This window comes from Podarcis pityusensis (assembly GCF_964106645.2).
Source record: "Podarcis pityusensis genome assembly, chromosome: 13".
NCBI lineage: Eukaryota > Metazoa > Chordata > Lepidosauria > Squamata > Lacertidae > Podarcis > Podarcis pityusensis.
The window spans coordinates 6701073-6722503 of NC_138038.1; the positions used below are offsets into that span (position 1 = coordinate 6701073).

The following is a 21431-nucleotide window of genomic DNA, read 5'->3' on the forward strand; positions in this document are numbered from 1 at the left end:
AGTCAAAGGTGACTATGGGGTGTGGCGCTCATCTTGCTTCAGGCCGAGGGAACCCTTCATTTGCAAATTCCTGCAGCAGACAACTTATTCCTATTGCTACTTCAGGTCTTCTCTAAACCTAGACTACTGCAATCTTCTCTGCTGTGCCCTTTTGTTGTCTCTTGTTGGATCTCCTTACATCTATCCAGCATTCTGCTGTCACCTCTCCCATTGCTCTGATCATGTGACACCTTAAATCCCCACATTGGTATCCTCTCCACTCCCAGATCTGGCAAAACTGCCTGTCCTTACCTTCAAAGTCCACCATGGTCTTCTGTCTCCCCTCACTTCATCTCTCTACTCTTATACCCTAATATATCCCTTTGCTTTTCCCAACTCCACTGCTGACCATCATGGCAGTCTGCAGTTCCCCCAGAAGACCTCATCCTTCCACCTTTGCTACCTCATCTTTTCGGAACCACCTTTGAAAACACCTGCACGATGCAACTTCTCTCACTCATTCAAATCCTTCTTGGAAACTACCTTTTTCCATCGAGCCTTTGACACAAACTGTGCAACTATGCCAAAGCACATGCTGCTGAAACAGCCATGTACTTTCCCTACCCTCTCTTCCTCTCTTGCCTCTTGTTGAAATTTAGAGATTGCAAGCTCCCAAGGGCAAGGAATGGCTCTTCTACTCTATAAAGTCTCACACGCACTGATGCACACTACAGAAATAAATATGAACAACATAAAATCACTGTTTAATAGACATAAGAATTCAGGAACTGAGTTTTAGCAAGAATACAGTGGTGCCCCGCAAGACGAATGCCTCGCAAGACGAAAAACTCGCTAGACGAAAGGGTTTTGCGTTTTTTGAGTCGGTCCGCAAGACGAATTTCCCTATGGGGGAACGTCTTGCGAGTTCTTGCGAGTTTGTTTCCTTTTTCTTAAAGCCGCTAAGCCGTTAATAGCCGCTAAGCTGCTAAGCCGCTAAGCCGTTAATAGCCGTTAAGCCGCTAAGCCGCTAATAGCCGTGCTTCGCAAGACGAAAAAACCACAAGACGAAGAGACTCGCGGAACGGATTAATTTCGTCTTGCGAGGCACCACTGTATATATTCCTTCCTTTTCCTCTGTCAGGGCCGGTATCAAGGCTTGGCATGTTTATGCCCACTACCAGGAACCAACATAGGAACTGCTGCAGAGAGGATATAGATTCATTGAGGGGGCAGGACCATGGAGGGTGCTCAAAGACCTTCTAAAAGCTGAAATCAACATTATCCGGGGGAGGGGGTGTATAGCAGTAGGAAAAGCAGAGGCAAGAGCTATGAGTGGGTAGGAGTCCATAGCTGTCAACTTTTCCCTTTCCTTGCAAGGACTCCTGTTCAGAATAAGGGAATTTCCCTTTAAAAAAGGGAAAAGTTGACAGCTATGGTAGTAGTCATTGTAGTCGTATGGACCCTCCATTTAGGGTAGCATCATACCTGACTACCAGATACTGGGGACAAACTGTGCAGAATGACTGTTGTATGTTTAGTAAGGCCCTATGGTGTGTTGGCCAACTCCATTTGCTGTAATCTAGCTAAATAAAATAGAAGAGGTGGTAACTCTGAACAGCCTGCCCATTTGGATTAGGTTTTCCTTTAGAATGAAAAATACTTTGTGATGTTTTAACTTCATTCAAAAGCAGATGCTACATTTTATTGAAGCTGGGTGAAAACTACTCGGCTTTTCATAAATATTTTCCACCAAATCTTTTCTTTAAAAAACTTCGTAAGCTAAAAGATATTCAGTGCAGCCCTGTATTTTACCCCCCTCTGCCCAACACCCAAACAAAGCATTTTGTAGTTCACAGTAGGATAACTATTTGTAGAAATGAATTATTATGTATATTCTGCCTCTTTCTGCAACAGGGATACAAGGCCCACAACTCAAAATACTACACAACTGAATAGTTCTCCTTTACAATTCCCACAGAAATATAAGGTAGCTACACAAAATCTTAAATAAAAGCTAAGGGAGAGGGGGGATCTAAAAGTTAGTGTCAGGTAAAGAATAAAAATTCCTGATGAAACAAGCTTTAATCTGGAAAAGTGCAAAGAATTATGACTGAATATTTATGAAACGGGAGGGAGAAATCTCCCCTACTACTAATTGTTAATCTCTCCTTCAGGGATTGGAAACCTCCAGTCTGTAGGCAAATCTTGGTGCACCATCTCCCAAAACCACGCCCACCTGTCAATCATCTGATCTCACTAAGTGACATCAGCTGATGGGTGGGGTTTAATCCTGCTGGGTCCTGCTTTGCCAGTAGACCCCTGCAGAGAACAAGACTGAACCCTCTGTTCATCGACTGATGAACGGAAAGTTCAATCTTGCTGGGTGCCTCTTCAACAGCACATTTCCAGTAAAGAACAGGCTGGCAAAGCAAACCTCTCTGCCTGCCCTGTAGGTCAACTCTGGTAGGTGGGTGATACCACCCTGATACCAATCATCTGACATCATTGTCACATCAAATGACTGACAGGTGGGTGGTCCTGCCCATGTTTCAAAATTGGCCCTCAGAAGATCAAGATCTGGTCCACCCTACGCTGATCATAGTTCTCAGTTCCCTTCAAGTTCAGAGCAAGATCTTCCACAGTTGCCTCATTTTTTGTTCACTCAAAATTCAAGACAATTCTTTCCGATATTATGAATAAAACGAGGAAGTTCATTTACATGAATTTTGTGTTCCATTTCTGTATTTTTAGAGCTGCATTTGTTAGATGTGTTGGCAGGAAATGCCAGATGGAACTCTGAAATTTGCTCTAGAGTGATAATGCTTGAGACCTGCCTGGACGATGCTGAGTTTCACAAATACTCCCCTTCAGCAAGGAGCGTCACAACTTCATGTGCTTGAGGAGGAACCAAAAGATCAGTGAGTTAAATGATCTACTGCAATGCGTCACCATCCACATGTCAGATCCTCACCGACCAAACCCCTCTGTCTAGACCACAATGCTGCTGAGAAAACTTGCACGCAACAGTGAATCACTTTGAAACCCACCAGTTTAAGCTGAGCCAGTAAAAAAACAACACCAAGCCACATGCTTCAAGGGGAAATAACCCTTAATCATTTGTCGATACAACATGCAAAGCTTCTACATGACCCACTCTATGAATGGCAACAAAGACCTTGACTATGATCATAACCCACCTGCTTCTAAGGGGGTTCAAGATGCTGCCATTTACTATTTCCTTGTCTCTTCTCTTGCTTTCCACTTCCTTCTGCTTTATTATTATTGCTGCAACTGTTTACATTTAGAGGCCCAGAGTTTCTATCCATGTTGCTCTGTTTGGTGTCACAATAAAACTATTGCCCAGCTGTGAATATTGGAGGATGTTTGCTGAATAACCACCATCTAACACTCTTTCCTGAGCTGCACGAAAATGTTGGCAAATCAAAGTATTTAATTTCGCTTGTTCAAAAGAATTCTTATAGATGAGTCACCTTGCTATGTATCCACACCAATAGTTGCAAACAGTGAGATATAGATCTGTCTATATTTGATTACACCATAAGCCCTCGGTGCTCTCTTGTCAAATGGAAACCAAAGTCTCTAGCAGTGTCCTTGCAACCTGTCACCGCCAGTGGGAGCACAGAATATGAGTATATAAAAGTGGTGTTTCTGCCATGTAGCCTTGTATCAACGAGACATTTAAGGCATTTGTAGGCATTCATAGAATCATACATGTCCTTAAAGCAAGACATAGTCCTCAGCACCATATTGAATTTGATCTGCTTGGAGAAAATAACCAAAATAATATTTAACTTGCACATTTGTCTTATCAGAACATGTATTGCCGCTGGGGTGTTTTACAGTGTTGGAGAGAGAGGAAAAATGCTTGTTTTCATCAATCCACAGCAGAGTCTTTTTATATTTTCCCCTTCTGTTGCTAGGTTTCCTCTTAAATTCCATCTGACCGCAGGGCAGCACACCAGTAAATGTACTGCTGTGTACATTCACGTCTCGTCTGTTCATACAACACTATGGAAATCCACATTTCAGTTCCCATATGCCTACAAATGAGGCATTGCTGTGATCAGTGCTACTGTTGTCATTGTTAGTTATCTCTATCATCTTACTGTACTTATAACAATTGTGTAAGATGGGTCAATATTATTATTCCCAGTGAGATAGTGTAGCCTGCTTAAAAAGGCCTCCTAGCCTACTCATGCCAAAGGCATCATGATTCATCACTCAGTCTCTTAGTCGTAAAGCTACCCAAACTCTCCACACTTCCACACCCAGTCAGAAATCTGGGGGAACTTTGGAGTGGTCAAATTCTCCTCGCCATTTGGCAGAATGACACAAGACTGGCTTACCTAGTGGTTTCATGCAGGTAAGCAGACAGGATGTCCACATTAATCCAATTTCCAAAACTGAGGAATTACATCCAAAGGTGATGAGGGAATTGATATTTATATTTGGAAGAGTGCTACATTCCAAAATATAAATGCCTTTACGGTTTCCCTCTCTCTCTCTTTCTCCATTTGATGTTCATTTGATATCTAGACGCATTCTATCTCTAAATGCTTGTTTACTATCAATAAGCAAGTATTTAGAGAAAACCACCCCTACTTATAGACTAAACCTCCTTGGCTTTGTTGCCTGCACGAGACTTCAAAAACAAGGAGAGAGGCCAAGCAGTAGGCAGGATACAGCACATAGCTGGCAGATTGCAATTTAGTGAGTCACACAATGTGCAGCTTAGTCCTATAGAGACACCAAGGAAACTAAGACAAAGAAAAGAAAAGAAAGGTGGTGGGAGGAATAATAGTAACGTTTTATAGCACCTTTGAATAAAACTCCTCTTGCTTTGGGCCTTGATATTTATTTATATTCTCTATTAAAACCTTTGCTTAGGTCATTGAGATGTGCTATCTTGCAATTTCTTTGAATTAAACCTACATAATTTGTGAGTGATCAAGCCATGCATTGAGGCCTTCCAGGCACTTGACAAGCATCTGACCGCAGGGCAGCACACCAGCAAATGTACTGCTGTGTACATTCACGTCTCGTCTGTTCATACAACACTATGGAAATCCACATTTCAGTTCCCATATGCCTACAAATGAGGCATTGCTGTGATCAGTGCTACTGTTGTCATTGTTAGTTATCTCTATCATCTTACTGTACTTATAACAATTGTGTAAGATGGGTCAATATTATTATTCCCAGTGAGATAGTGTAGCCTGCTTAAAAAGGCCTCCTAGCCTACTCATGCCAAAGGCATCATGATTCATCACTCAGTCTCTTAGTCGTAAAGCTACCCAAACTCTCCACACTTCCACACCCAGTCAGAAATCTGGGGGAACTTTGGAGTGGTCAAATTCTCCTCGCCATTTGGCAGAATGACACAAGACTGGCTTACCTAGTGGTTTCATGCAGGTAAGCAGACAGGATGTCCACATTAATCCAATTTCCAAAACTGAGGAATTACATCCAAAGGTGATGAGGGAATTGATATTTATATTTGGAAGAGTGCTACATTCCAAAATATAAATGCCTTTACGGTTTCCCTCTCTCTCTCTCTCTCCATTTGATGTTCATTTGATATCTAGACGCATTCTATCTCTAAATGCTTGTTTACTATCAATAAGCAAGTATTTAGAGAAAACCACCCCTACTTATAGACCACTATGACAAATGCAGCCCCCCAGCCACGTGTGATGGTCCACCAGGACTAAACCTCCTTGGCTTTGTTGCCTGCACGAGACTTCAAAAACAAGGAGAGAGGCCAAAGAGTAGGCAGGATACAGCACATAGCTGGCAGATTGCAATTTAGTGAGTCACACAATGTGCAGCTTAGTCCTATAGAGACACCAAGGAAACTAAGACAAAGAAAAGAAAAGAAAGGTGGTGGGAGGAATAATAGTAACGTTTTATAGCACCTTTGAATAAAACTCCTCTTGCTTTGGGCCTTGATATTTATTTATATTCTCTATTAAAACCTTTGCTTAGGTCATTGAGATGTGCTATCTTGCAATTTCTTTGAATTAAACCTACATAATTTGTGAGTGATCAAGCCATGCATTGAGGCCTTCCAGGCACTTGACAAGCCCTCCCTTCTGTCCTATTTTTTGCAATCCCCCAAAGGCATCCATACATACATGGCTCATGGGCTACGTGCATCTAACTTGGTGGATAACAAGCTGTGTAGTCCTGGTGAAAACATAAGGGCACTTTTTGTCTTGTATAGTCAGGAGTACAAAAGTATGGATTTTTGTACAATGTGTTTTCCTAACTGTGCTTCAGGTGTAAGAAAGTGCATATCATGTTTTTGTCCAGTAAACAGCCTTTCCCTCCTCCTTTTTATTTTTTTAAAAATCACATGTTGCAAAGTCATTAGCAACAAAATCCTTCAAGTGCTCAAAATAGTTACGCATACCTGATTGTGGGCTTTGTTTGGGGATTTTGGCATCTGCTGGAGGGCTGGAGGTGGGGCGCATACGTTGGCTGGCAGAGTTATGGATGCTACTGGGGATGGCTGCTGAGATGTTTTTACGAGGTTTATCCTGTAGCCACATTGGGGAAGCTTCAAAGGCCTGCATTCGTCGGGTGTGGCTGTTTGCATTGACCTTGAGATAGGCCTGGACTTTGTATTCCTGGAGGTCTCCATAATTGGCGTCAATCACTCTGCACTCATACAATCCTTCATCCTTTTTCCTGACTTTGGAGATCTGCAGTTTGTGGGAGATGTCGTTCCCTTGTACTTTCACTGTCTGCAAAATTTCCAGAAACAACATATCACATCAGACGTTGCCACCAGCAGGTGTTCCAACCATCATCTAGAGAAGGAGCAGCTGCAGGAATGGTGATTCCCTTCTCTCTATCAGAAACAATTCTACTCTGGCTTCCAATTGCCCCAAGACTGTAGAACTGAAGAGAAAGCAAACTCTGCCCCCCACCCATTGCCCAGAGGACTAAGGGTTTTTGGGTTCTGCATGTGTTGGAGGTGAGTAACTATTCTGCAGGGGAGGAAATTCTATTTTCTGGGGATTTTTTTTTTTTTAAGTACCTCTAGATACCTCACGTACCTCTCCTCCCCAGGAGAATATTTGGAAAAATGGTCCCTCCCGTTTCACCATCCATGCATGCTGGGTGCAACTCTAGATCTATTAGTATTTAATGTTATTTTAACATCATTGAGGGAAGCCATAGGTGTGCCCCCTACACTTCCCAGTCCTCTCTTATCGCATTGCTTCCTTCATCCATTAAAATAGATTGTTTAATTCAACATTAAGTGAAACAGCATTTCTAAAAAAAAGATAGTTCTAAGAATTCACCCACAAAAATATTTGGCAGCCTCCCTCCCCCACTGTCTACAAATAGGTGTGAGTTTGTTGGTTGTCTTTATAGGGTAGTGTTGATATTTTCTGAATGTGTTGTAAACTGCCTTGAGGTGGGGGGTATATAAAATAAATGCAGAATAAATATATAAACCTTTCTGACAATATAAAAATATTTAGTATTGATACAACATTTTCTTCGGTGTACAAAGCCCTTCACATTTTTTGTCTTTCCAATTTTTTTTATCAGTTCTGTGTAAAGTAGGCTGGCATCCTTATTATTCCCCCATTGCAGATGGTGGGATGAGTTTTGTGATGTGAGATGATGGCTTTGGCCAAGACCACCTAGTGGGTTCATAATTAAAGCAAGATGCTAAGCAAGATTGTATCTAAAAAAAGAACACTAAGAGCATCTGCCCCAGACACAAACTGGACAGGGAGGGGGCCAAACAGGCACTAAAGTTCATGTAGTGATTAGGTAAGTTGTTAAAATAGTGGCTGACGTGTCAAAAATCAACTGCAGACTGAATGTGGGCAGCAGGCAGGACAGAGTGGTGCCACTGCAATTTCTCATTTGCTCTTTACTTGCTGGCTAGGACTCTACATCACATTCAGCCATTGATAATGGCCAGGTGCAGGGAGAGAAATTATACATATCATTCTGTTAACTATCACTGATTGGATAGTGACGTTTGAGAGGCATTTTGCACAATAGCTTTCCAGCAGGAGGAGCTATTATGAGCTATGACAACTCTGCATTTGAGCAAAAGGACCCTTAAATGTCCAAAACCAGTCTTAATCTCACTAAGATTATTTTGTTCAATATGTCATATATCCATTTCCAGGCATGTCTAGTTATAGCACTGATTTGAACTTCACAATCCAGAACTCTTAACTTCTGAGCCAGGGGTGAGGAAGACCTATTGGGGACTGCATGCGAATGGTGGACTGGGCCAGAACGCCTCACTCATCCACACAAATGCATCCCCATTCACACTCTTCCATCAATGTGCTCTCTCTCACTCTTTTTCTCCCTCCCTCCCACCTCATCTCCCTCTCCCTCTCTCTGCTTTTCTCTTTCTCCCTTCCATCTTAGCATTTTTTAAAGTCCAGAAAGGGGCCCCCATGCAACAATCAGGCTTTTCTCAAGCTTCCCTTCACACACACTGCAGCTTTTTTGAAGCCTAATTGCAGTGCAAAAGCAGTGCAGAAACTGTGTGCTCCAGGCCAGGTAGGATGGTGCCATGGGATGAAAGTTCCCCACCTACTCTGGGAGGAATGTCAGTGCTCAATGATATCTAGCTATGTGGAATTTGGGAAGACAAAGAACTTAACTCTCCATAAAGGCGTTGGACCAGCAAAATCCATATAGATAATAGGGCTTTATTTATAGTTTTATTTTGATAGCATAGCATTCATTCACCTCTTGCTCTTATCTTCTTTCCCTCTATCCTTCTTACCCTCTAAACTCTATGCTTCTAATTAATGGCTTTTAAAATAAATCAACGTTTTTCCAGAGAGCTCTTTTCAAACATGCATTCGTCTCCTCCTTCTACTAAGCCTGCTTTTAATTAGAGGGCTAAATTGGCTCACTTAGCCTTGAAACCAGATGTTCAAGGGCCACATTCTCTTCTGGGCAGGCAAATGTGTGCAAATTTTACCTTTGCACTGTAGGCTGGCTTCTAGAAATGCTCTCACAAACCTTTCTGCCCTCCGTCCAGGTAAAGAAAAAGGAGAGGCATTGCCAGAGCTTGCACTCTTGCAGGGTGAAGCGGGACCAGCGATGGCATGTTGCCTGGGGAAAATAGGTGGAGCGTGGGGAGAATTTTGAATGTCAGATAAAGAGGCCAAGATGAGGAAGATTGGCCCTCAAGCCTGGGGTCCAACACACCTGCTTTATTCCACCAATATCCTTTCTTTAAAGATAGCAACTGGTGCAGCAAGGGACAGGGATCTGATTGGAACTACGCTGCTGGGAGGGGGGTTAGTATTCCTTCTGACCATCTTCCTGACCAAAACTGTTCTCCTGAAGCTACCAAGTGTGCCACAGGCAAATGATAATTTGGGAGGTAATTTTCATTAAGAAAATGACACTGGGGGGTGGGGAGTGAGCATCACCTACCACCAGTGCCCAAGTCTTGATCTGATCCCCACAGGCTGATCTTAGGGGGTTTATTTGGGTGGGAGGGATGACTCCACCTCACAGCTCCCTCCTCTCACATCTGGTCCTAGTTCCCATTGATAGCAGTGATAGTTAAGTTATACACAACTGCCTTCTTCCATTGATCTCTGTGGGAGCAGTAGGCCTAACCCATGGGTAGGCAAACTAAGGCCCAGGGGCCGAATCCGGCCCAATCGCCTTCTAAATCCAGCCTGAGGACAGTCCAGGAATCAGTGTGTTTTTACATGAGTAGAATGAGTGCTTTTATTTAAAATGAATCTCTGGGTTATTTGTGGGGCCTGTCTGGTGTTTTTACATGAGTAGAATATGTGCTTTTATTTAAAATGCATCTCTGGGTTATTTGTGGGGCATAGGAATTCATTATTTTTTTCAAAATACAATCCAGCCCCCCACAAAGTCTGAGGGACAGTGGACTGGCCCCCTGCTGAAAAAGTTTGCTGACCCCTGGCCTAACCAATGTGTTCTTTCTTGGAGTTAAATCCCACAATATCCTATGGCATACCCTCCAACATTTCTTTGATGAAAATTGGGGTGTCCCATTCCATAATGATAATTTTACTATTTATACCCCACACATCTTACTGGGTTGCCACAGCCAGTCTGGGCTACTTCCAACATATATAAAACCATAATAAAACATTAAAAAGACATCCCTATACAGGATTGCCTTCAGACGGCTCAGGGGTCAGACAACTCCATACCCTCCAACATTTATCCAATGAAAATAGGGACATTCTAAGGATAAGTGGGACATTCCAGGATTAAATCAGAAACCTTTTCTAAATCAGGCATTTCTAAATCAGGGACGTCCCTGGAAAATAGGGACACTTGGAGGGTCTGGTATGGGACTTACACTCAGGCCAGCCTGCCTAGAACTGCAGTCTTAGTTACAACTAACTTTACCAGACTGGTCCAAAAGCTCAATCAATGTTTAATGCAGGATCCAATTTCCAGTGTGCCAGAGGAGTCGCCTGCCCCTCAACAGCACTACACAGTTGTCTGTTCATCATCTGTCATTGGACCAAGTTGGTGGAATATGGGATCAGAACGGCTACTGAATTTCCCTTTTGTCCTTGTCCTTTGTCCTTTTGGTCAGGAGAACTCAGGATGAGTATGCAAAGAATTTTAAGGATGTGAAAGGAGCTTTGAGTGCATTATTTTTCCTGGGGTGAGGGGTAGGGATATTGCACATCTCCAATATCCCCATCCTTAAACATTTTGTTTCTGGTTTTAATTGCTTTAATTGCTGCTGTGAGTCATACTGAAAGCAAACAAGTAGTATAGATGTTAAAAGCTAATGTGACTAAGCAAAAAACACCCCCCAAATAAAGGTGGGCCAAAAGTTCTTAGTGGAGAATGTGGGGCTGGAAGGAGGGTTGGAAGGTCAGTAGACAAGAGGAACCCCCCCCTCCTCTGGCTCATCTTTTTTGTAGTGCCAACAGTTCCATGTTTACACAATTCTCTTTCTAAGGACACTTGCAATCATATAACATCATCCTGTGGGGTTGGGGAGGGATGACGGTGACTGGCAGGCACTGAGAGGAATGTTGCCACTGGTGGAAAGGCCCAATTTTTGATCTCCTCATCTTAATCACTATTTTCCCGTTTTCCCACCCAAGAAGACTGCAGCAAATTTTTGGGGGAGAGGCATTTCAGCTCAGTGCTACAGAAACTTGCAGGCATGAGATTGTCCAAAGCGTGGGGGATAGGGATGTCAGGGTTAATAAAAAGCTTGGCAATCTGGAGTCTACTGGGTTTTAAATGTTTTGGTGGGTCTCAAGTTCTGTATGCTTCAATTAATACAAGAACATCTGGAATCTACTCTCTCCCTCCATTATTAAGGTTTTTTGTGTGTGTTTCCCGCACAGTTCCATGGCATTGTAGCACTTTGAAAATCACATTCCTATATTTATTTAATTGCATTTCAGCTAAGTAGTAAAATAATATTGAGGGAAAGAAAGAAAATCTAGGTCCTACATGTTCCTCAGTTCTTGGTAATAATGATTAAATAAATACAAAGTATTCTGAAGGGCTTTTTTTTTGTCATGCTGGGCAAAAATTCCATTAAGGTTATTGAAAGTATGATGTGTGGTTCCAAAAACAAAAAAGGCTGTTTTCTGTAGCAGTTTTCTTTTTAAGCACCCATATTCATTTTTTAAAAAAACACACACACACACACACAAAAGGATTTTTCTTCTTCGCTGTGTTGTGTGTCTATGCTTGGAGGGGGTTGGGGTTGGGGAGAATAGGATCTATCACATGACCAGATTTAAAGGCACACTACTTTTATCTTTTCTTACTAGTTCATATGCTGTAAGGGTTCTAGATCTGCACATTGTCAAACTGAACTTTTGACCCCATTTTGGAACCTGTGTGAAAGCAAAGAATTCCTTATGGGACAGAAGAGGTAAATAAAATAAAAATAGGCACCTATGTGCTCACTGCATTCTCCCTGATATGCCCTTGTAAACTTGGAGATGGTCTGAGAAATGGAGAAGTCTCAACCTGAAGCAGTAAGCATGGAAGCCCATGAAGAAGCCTCTATATCCCAACACACTCCAAGTGATGTCCCCAGGTATATGGCCAGGAGGCTCTACTGAATCCTGCGGGCATCCACAGCTGCCCTAGGTATTACTTGCAGGTCTCCAGTATGTAATAGGATCATGTGCATGTCTGGCAGGACCCTGAATGGAGAGTGTCTTCATTTGCCTGGACTCTCCACAAAACCTCCAGCTCTGGTAGAGGCAAGGGCCACCCACAATTTGACTAACAACACCCATTAATAGTTACAGATAGGTAGCCGTGTTGGTCTGCCATAGTCAAAATAAAAAAAATCCTTCCAGTAGCACCTTTAAGACCAACTAAGTTAGTTCTTGGTATGAGCTTTCGTGTGCAAGCACACTTCTTCAGATACACTGAAACAGAAGTTGCCAGATCCTTCTATATAGTGAGAAGGTGGGGAGGGGTATTACTCAGAAGGGTGGTGGGAATGGGAGATTGGCAGATAGCTGAGATGAGTCATTAAGAGTCGTCAGCAGGCTCATCTCAGCTATCTGCCAATCTCCCATTCCCACCACCCTTCTGAGTAATACCCCTCCCCACCTTCTCACTATATAGAAGGATCTGGCAACTTCTGTTTCAGTGTATCTGAAGAAGTGTGCTTGCACACGAAAGCTCATACCAAGAACTAACTTAGTTGGTCTTAAAGGTGCTACTGGAAGGATTTTTTTTATTTTAACACCCATTAATGTTTTCTGTATACAGGAGCATGCATTCTCTATCCTAGTCTCCGTTCCCAAAGGGAGCCTTGGATGGCTAACAACATAAAATATAATGAAAACCCAATGTCCAACAATTAAAATGGCAGTTTTTACAAAGCTACAGGGCCTCAAAGGAACCTAGCCCCTTCTAAAGACCTGAACAAATCAAAAGGTTCTTTAAATTCTGCCTCAGCAGGGCCAGGGAAGTGAACCAGCTCATCTGCGCAAAAGAGTGCCAAAGGCTTTGATAATGCCCATGCCCCAAAAGGCACAGGGAAAGCTGCAGAAAATAAATCCCATTCACCAGTCCAGGGCTCATGCATTTTTGGATGGTGGCTAATGAAAGACAGCACAGTAAATGGAAAGTAATTGAATATCTAGCAACAATCTATATTTTGTAATCCACTTACGCTTATCTTTGTTCCATCGTTGTCCAAATCTCTCTCCACCTGTGGGGGAATGGATAACTGTTTTTGCATACTACAGGTGAGGAACCTCCAGCATTAAAGGTTAAATCACTTCTTCCCTTCCTTTCCTTGCATGGGGTTTCCCACAGTCTCTGCCTGGACCCACTCTAATTTCTGTCCAGCTTGGTAATAAGCTATGACAACCAGAGCTCAAGCATAGTTTGGTTCGGGAGGGTTTACTGGTGGGAGACAAATGTTCACTCAAAGGCAGTTGAATTGGCTACACAGCTGTGAGATAGATCATATCAACAAAAAAAGGCAAGTACTTAGTAGTTTCCTAATGAACTCATTGAAGGAGGGTCCCTAACTGTATTGTGATTGAACATGGCTTAAAATGTGTCTATCGTACCTCCTTCAGTTTCTTTGGCCTATGTGCCACAAAAAGTGGTGGTAGCCATTGACTTAAGGGGAGTTAAGCCAAAGGAATGGACTAACAGGTGTTAATGCTAATAGTCAAATGGAACCTCCATGTTCAGAGGCCATGTACTGCTAAATTTCAGGTCGTGATGACAAAGGAAGGTTTTGCCTTTATGCTTTTGAACTTCCCTGATGCCTCTGGTTTGTCATTGTTGGAATCAGGATGCTAGCTAAATTAGATGGCCTGATTCCATGATGCCTGCTGCAGTTCATAATTAATTGATTCAGGATGTAAATTTGCTGAACTCGTACTACACTAATGCATTAGAAACTGGATGCCTTGTCCCTAAATTCTTCTGCAACCCAGAATGCCAAAGCAATTCTGCATCTGAATAGAAAATGCTTTGTTATAAACATCCAAGGCCTCATCACTAATGGCAGTTTAGTTAGAAGTAAGCAACTGTCTGTAAAAGGTGGTTCCATAAGGTTCCAGAATATGTAGACAAGCTTTCAGAAGGTCTGAAGGCTCAGGAGCAAGGGAGCTAAACCATCCCAGAGTTTTTCAGACCAAGCATATGGAAACTCCACATCCTGAAGGACCTATACTTTCTGTCAATCCCATACTGAGTACATTCAGTTAGCCTTCCTTCGCCAGCCTTTGATATATTTTTAGATCATAGCAAGGCCAAAAAGGTTACTTCCAAAAGCCTCAGTATTTAATGCAAATTAGATGCTTTGATTGCTAGAACTCTCACAAAAACAAAGAATGTGGCACAATATTTCATATGAAACGGACAATTTCCCTCTCCTCTGAACATTTCTGCCCAAAGGCTCTGTTTTCAATGCAAATAAGATGCCTGGTTGCATTTTCATCAGATTTTAAATTATTAATTCCATTATATAATTTAACCAGTTGAGAAACATGATGGGCAGATAGTAAAATGAATAAATAAAAAGAGAGGAGGGCTCTGCCACTGCTCAAGGCTTCCTTGGCTACCCACCAGACTGTCTAGCACAGGCTTCCTCGACCTCGACCCTCCAGATGTTTTTGGCCTACAACTCCCATGATCCCTAGCTCATAGGACCAGTGGTCAGAGATGGATGGGAATTGTAGTCTCCAAACATCTGGAGGGCCGAGGTTGAGGAAGCCTGATCTAGCCTCTGAAGAAGGCTCTCCCAATAGAATGTAGAGCCTTGAGAGATCAGAGCAGCAGCCATAGCAGAAATGAAAATCCTACTTCTGTTCCTTGCATAGGTAAAAGCTCCACACCGGAGGGTGTTGGGGTGAGAGAGAGAGAGAGGGAGGGGGGACATTGCATGAGGAAGCAGATGTCTGTGTTTGAGGGATGTAAATTTGGGCAGGAGGAACAGTGATCAGAACAGTGACTAAAATATCCCTGAATATATGAGTTCATGTCATAGATCAGCTGCCATAGAGAATTATCTGTCATCCTGTAAGGCAATTAAGATAATTATCTAATTCTCGGCACACTGGAAGGGGCTAAGTTAAGCTGATCACATGTTTGAAATCATCGAAATTGTGGGAACAGCTCACTGGGAAGGAGAAAATAGGCTCATGTTTATGGATTAACCAGGGAACTTGTGAGATGCAGAGTTCATTTGGGGTACACACCAATCACCAATCTAAAATGGGCATGATACCTGAACAGGCTATGTGTGGATTTTTGATGTTTGGGTTTCCCCATTTCTTGATCTGTTTCAGTCTGAGGACCATGGGGTAAGACTGAACTTGCCCATAGCTTGTGAGTTTTCTGATGACTAATTGCTGTTGAAATACTACTTAAATAAATGGATTCTTCCTTGGAGAACACTCACATGCTCAGCCTGCCACCTATAGGCAAAATGGTGTTCCTTCCTGTCACATTTAGCCACTGTGCTACATAGTTTGGATGGAGCCTGATCTCTTCACATTTGGCTGTATTTAATGCCTATCATTGCAGGCAGTCTCAGAAGAGTGAGGTGCCATATTAACAGGTTTATATGTTTGCTTGCCTTCCACGGAAAATTAGTATGAATTCTAAAGCAGTCTGGATACTTCAAATGAATTCTTCAAATAAAAACTTTCGGGGGAGGAGACAGGCTGGAAGGAAATGGAATGATAGAGATGAGGCAGATTTTTCCCACTGCCTCAGGAATGAAAACAAGCATCATCTGAAGCCAGTGAGATTGTTTCTTGCCAAATAGGAAATAAGGAAGAATTGCTACAACTGAGTCAAAGGAGGCCTGTTTGATTTCCAGAAATCCTGTCTACAATAGGTTCCCGCAGTGTGTTAGTAAGTATCTCCGCTCCATGTGTTTATCAGTCTGAAACAATGGAGGAGGCAATGAAAATCCCCGAAGAGATAGAATGATAGCAAGCAGAATTCTTATTGGGGGGAGAGGGGAGGAAGTCTTTGCAACAGCCTGGGTTGCAAATTCAATCCATTGCTATGATATCTATACTGTGCCTTGTTATTGATGAGAAAAAAAAGAGAAAAGGAAAAGAAAGAATGCATTATCCATGCATATGAATTTATCAACTACCAAAAACCAACTGGAAGGGTTCAAGGTTTTATCCCCTAGTGGTGGCTATTTCTCAATGGATTTCCACTGTAGTAAGATACGGTATATTAAGCCTTGGGGGCAAGACTTTCCTTGTCCCCCTGGTCCCCATTTTTTTCTCTGCTTTTGGGGAGTGGCTGACTTGCATAGGATTTCAGGGGCAGCAAATTGATACCTGAGTGCCCTCACCTCTGTTCCAGGGTCTTGGTCCTCAGCTGCCCGTAGAAACCACCACTGGATTTCCAGGTACACTGAGGCAGAGCCACTCTGGAATGCACAAGACATCTCCACATTCTGCCCCTCAGTGGTTGTGACATTTTGAGGGAATTCAGTAAATTTGGCTGCAAAAGAAAAGCATATCTTATTGGGATTCCTCTCCCTCAATTTTCCACCACCTCTCTTTCCTTTTTCCTCCCCCACCCCCTCTTAAATTTATCTGCCTTCACTTGCAATCTGATGCCTGCTTACGTGGGAGTAAATTCCATTTAATGCACCAGGGCTTATTTACAAGTAAATATGCATAGGCTTAGGCAGGTGCTTTCTAAACCAAGTCTGAGTTCAGTGGAGCTTACTCACAAGTAAGTATGCACAGGACTGCAGCCCTGTCTCCCTCTCCCTGCCCCTCCTTTTTTCTGAGTCTAATTCTCATTCCTCTTTGCATCCCCATGTTTTTTCTTTTTTCTCAGACCCTTTCCTCCCCCTCCACCCCTTTATCCCTTACAAACATGTATAAATTGTTTAGTAAGCCTATTTTGCTAATGGACAAATTGAACACCCTTACCAGCATCTCACTGGAGTTTGCAAAGTTACAAATAATTACATGCAAATATTCTTAGGAAGGCAGTATTTCAGCATTCTAGCTTAGGGATCCAGGGCAGAACCATTTGGAAAATCAGCTCAGATGATTTATTGTATTTTATGGATTATACCATATTATACCATATTAATTATTAAACATATTGTAGACTACTCGAATGGGGTCCTGTTTGTTTGTTGCATTATGTCTTAATATTTTAAAGAAGTAGCTTGTCATGTGATTATTTATTCTCAATTTCATTTTCTTGTTTTGCTTGCAGTGTCAAGCCAAGAAAAGACTTGATCATGTTTAAGTTTAGGAGATTCACAAACAAGAAATACTTTGCCTCTGGCACTTCAGTATGGCTACCCTTTCCAGTTCCATATAGTAGAAGACATGCGTGTTGACAGTCCATTTCAGGATGCCAGCATATATCTTAGTAGAAGTCATAATCATCACAACCTTCTTGATCCACTTTCTACTCATATACGGGGCTTTAAGAATGTGATCCATTCAATCAGCTGTGTGAAACCCTCACTGACAGGATAGACAAAATAATAATAATAGAAATAATAATAATAACTAACAAGAAACACTTTCAGTTTTCAGAAAGAGTCGAATTTATCAGTTTCCCCACTTCTTTCAATTCTATGACGTTACAGGTTGATAGGGGGTAGGCTGAAAAGACTGCAAAAATAATCCATGCATATGTGCTAGGTTATGCCCCGGGACTCATAGCAGTGCTATATGAGAAAAAAGCTGCCTTTACTTTTTAAGTACTTAAATTCCAAGTAGGCATATGTGAAAATAAGCCCACCAGTCTCCATGCGTGTTTTCTACAGCGTCTCCTTCCACTCCCCAGCCAGCACTGTATCGCTGCTAGTGATATCTATTCACCTCATCAACAGGGAAAGAGATCATATTTCTGCATTCTCAGTCTGTTTCCCACCCACCACCTCAGCCAGCCCTCTCTCCAGAGTTAAAGCAAACAAAGCGGCGGAGAACGGCACGGTTGTGGGTGCAGCATTCGGCATGGATACGATCTATCCATGGTGCTGAAATGATCACTGCAGCCCTCAAAGTCTCCAGCAACTGGAAGGCTTCTGCAGAGCAGGGGCTACTTGGAATGCAAGAGGCGCCTTTGACAGGGTGATGGGGAGGGGGGGGGTGCTTTGTAGAAACACATACTTGCAGACGAAAAGCAAGGTTTAAGAATACGGACCTCAGGGCTCCTGAAAAAATTTGGGAAGGGGGGACAACGCTATGAAAACACTGCACTATTCAAAGCAGACAAGCACATCCCTTTTTCGCAGGCGCTGTGTCTGTATGAATCTTGAAAACAAGAGTTGGAAGATACACAGTGGCATGCTATTTCCCCCCCACCCCACCCCCGCTCACGCACAAACATTGCATCTACTCAGCCGGGCTATGTTATGCTCATGTTGGTAGGAGATCGGTTTCATATTCACTTCGGGTGAACTTTTTTCCCCTCCAGTGGGGCGAGAATAAGGCTAAGGCAAAAAGATAGCACGACGTTTCCATTCCACATGGCTTGCCCCCTCCACAAAGATCGCCCTGTCCTGCCCACCACAGACCCTCCGGCTGCAATTTTGGCCACACACACAAGAAACACACAATGTAGTTCTTACCTTGGGAAGAAAGTCCTTGCTGAATGTATAATACCGACAAGGAAAGGAATCCAACATAAGCCCAAAAGATCCCCATTATTCCAGAGCGAGAGGGAGGGGGGGTCACATCGGGGTAATGCCAAGAAGACGCCCGTTCCCGCAAGGCAAGGCAGGGCAAAGGGTTTTTACAAGGCTATCGGGCGCTGGAGCCCCAGCTGCACCGCTGCCAGCATTCTCCTGGCAAGGCGGGAGGGGGGGGGGGCAAGATCGGCTTCCGACGGAGAAGGAGAGGCTGGGGGTTCTCGGGTGTCTGGAGTCCGGATCCAGCCCTCCGCGTGGTTGGAGAGTGGGTGCTTCCCGGGCGTCTTCCTTCCTTGCTACCTGGCAGCTCCGTCAGCCCCTGCTGCTCAGGACTGCGTGTTGAGCGCCCTCCCTAAACATTCAGCCTGCTTGAAAAGTAGGGAGGGAGAAAGGAGCTTAACTGCGCTTCCAGCACTTCAACTCGCCCCCCCCTCCCGTTCTCCTCTTCCTGGGAAAGGCTGCGTTTAACGGTGGCTCCTCGGTGGCGTCCCTCGCCCGCTCTCCATGGTGCTGAAAGACGCACGAGAGGGAAGCGACTAATGGAGATGATCACGGAGGGCAGCAGCTTTCATTGAGCTGATGGGGGGAATCTTCCGCCTCCCACCTCAGACTGAGAGGTCAATGCGGTGGTTTCGTAGACGATGGTCTCTCTCTCTCTCTCTCTCTCTCTCTCTCTCTCTCTCTCTCTCTCTCTTTCTCTTACCCCCACCCCGACATCTCTCTCAGGCACACATACACACAGAAGGGGAAATATTTAAGAATGAGCGAAGCTTATTCCCTCTCCCCGTTTGGTGTTGTGAATCTGTAAGCCTCAGATTTTCGAAAGGTTTGCTGTATATGCAGTCAATGTTGTTTGTTACATGGGTTCCTCATAGTCGCTTCCCACTGTAGACCAGACATCTGAATTCCAGAATACATGCTTTAGAGTAGACACACACACACACATACACACAGTTTTATGTGCACAACAGCTAAGGTTAGAATCCAGTAATCTCTACATAGATGCCAAAGTTTAATTGGTAGGTAGAACTCAGCAGATCTCATCCCTGGACACTGTTTCTAGACCAATGCTGTATCCTAAAATTTAAGGTAAGGATAAAGAGAACATCTGAGAATGTTCCCAGTGTCTCCCTTCACCTTTAAACAACTTCAAGCAACCTTTGAATCCAAGGTATTTCCAGGCAGACTTGAATACTAGCATCTCTTCTCAAATTTAAATCCCCACAAATGGATGCACTTTGAATTAGAGGGGAGGGAAAGGGGAGACACGTTTGGACTACCCTGTGACTATGCTAATTGTGACTCAAAAAGCTGGTTAAAGTGTGTGTTGAAGGGTAATTAGCTTCTTTCATCTGACGTTACATATTTGTATTTTTCCCAACATGTTTAAGAAAAAAATAATTTATAGTGTCTATGTGATTTACTGATTTGTAATTTGTAAGTGCAGAGGAAGCCTTAGGGACAAGTTTGTGGGTGAAATTCATTACGCTGTTAAATTAAGCTTCTTTTTAATTTATAAGTGTATTTTTTATCATTTAGCAATAGCAATACTATTAAACAATAATACCTACATAAGCTCTCCTTATTCCTGACCCCAGCTTAAGAAGGTTGCCATACCTAGGAACTAGCTGAGGCTCTCCCTTCAATTTAGAGGTGGTAAAATGGCCATCTGCATGTATTTGAAGAGCTGCACATAGATGAAGGTTAACAATTATTTCCTTTTGCTCCAGATGAGTCTTGGGTCCCCAGATGTTGTTGGACTATAATTCCCATCATCCCCAGCCAGCATGACCAGTCAGAGATGATGGGGATTGTTGTCCATCAACATTGGTTGACCCATGGTTGGCAAAGGGTAGGATACAAACAGACAAGTTCAAATGACAAGTGTAGCCAAAGTGGCCTACGAATTAGGAGCCCATGCCACCTGGACAGGAGGACAATGGTTTGGCTATGGAATCAATTCTGGCTCACTTCACCTTCACTGCGTCTTCTCCGGTGCTGTGCTGAAGCGTATTTCTCAGCTCAGTAGATGAGAGTCAAAACCACCCTATGACATGAAGCCAGTTTGGTGTAGTGGTTCAAGTACTGGCAGACAAGGGTTCAAATCCCTATTAAGCCACAAAGCTCTCTGGGTTACCTTGGGCCAGTCAACCACTTTCAGCTTAACATATCTTCACAGGGTTGTTGTGAGGATAAATGTTAGGATAAACCTTGAGCTGCTACTGCTACAGAGGGCAGGTCTAGAATATAATGGACTAAAGATATTGGAGGGTAGATTTTTGTTGAACTTGAAGAGAAATGTCTTGATGGGTAAAAGCAGTTCTGCAATAGGAGCTATAACTTAGGGAAGTGGTGGGTTCGCTCGCTCGCTGGAGGTGTTCAAGAAGAGGTTGCACAACCATGTGTACTGGAGATGCTTCTTTATGGATTTTCTGCACTGAGCAACCAGTTGAACAAATAACAATTCTAATAACTGTAGAATTATTATTTTCAGAGTAATTGCATTAAAGCTACTGCTCTCTGTTCTTCCCACAGAGGGTAAATCTTACCCATCACATAATCAGCATAATCACATAATCAGCATTGTGACCTGTTTCCTTAACCATTCAGCGGCATCAGTAATAACCCGTCACACGTAACAACAGTGTTTGAATTATGATTGGGTGGGTGGGTGGAGGGCTTAATGAAGCCACAATATCTAATATGCACACCCAATTTAGCCCTTCTCCTCATAAGCTACTCTCCTATACTGCATAACCTACTGGTTAAGAGTAAAAGGGTGGTG

At 43.1% G+C, this 21431-nt stretch overlaps 1 protein-coding gene across 3 annotated transcripts in view; it reads right to left on the minus strand.

Moving 5' to 3' along the window:
• VSTM2A (V-set and transmembrane domain containing 2A) overlaps positions 1-19331 on the minus strand; it is a 42186-nt gene extending 22855 nt beyond the window's left edge. The window contains exons 1-4 of one of the 3 annotated variants that reach the window (XM_080977101.1): positions 18587-19330; positions 16331-16482; positions 13166-13204; positions 6413-6746 (exon numbers count right to left, since the gene is read on the minus strand). In XM_080977101.1, coding sequence (XP_080833227.1) covers positions 6413-6746; positions 13166-13204; positions 16331-16482; positions 18587-18662 — 601 coding nt within the window. In that variant the 5' untranslated portion in view covers positions 18663-19330. Of the gene's footprint in view, positions 1-6412; positions 6747-13165; positions 13205-16330; positions 16483-18586 lie in introns of all 3 variants that reach the window. The other 2 variants (XM_080977100.1, XM_080977102.1) reach the window with 2 other exon arrangements.
• Between the last annotated feature and the right edge of the window lie 2100 nt (positions 19332-21431).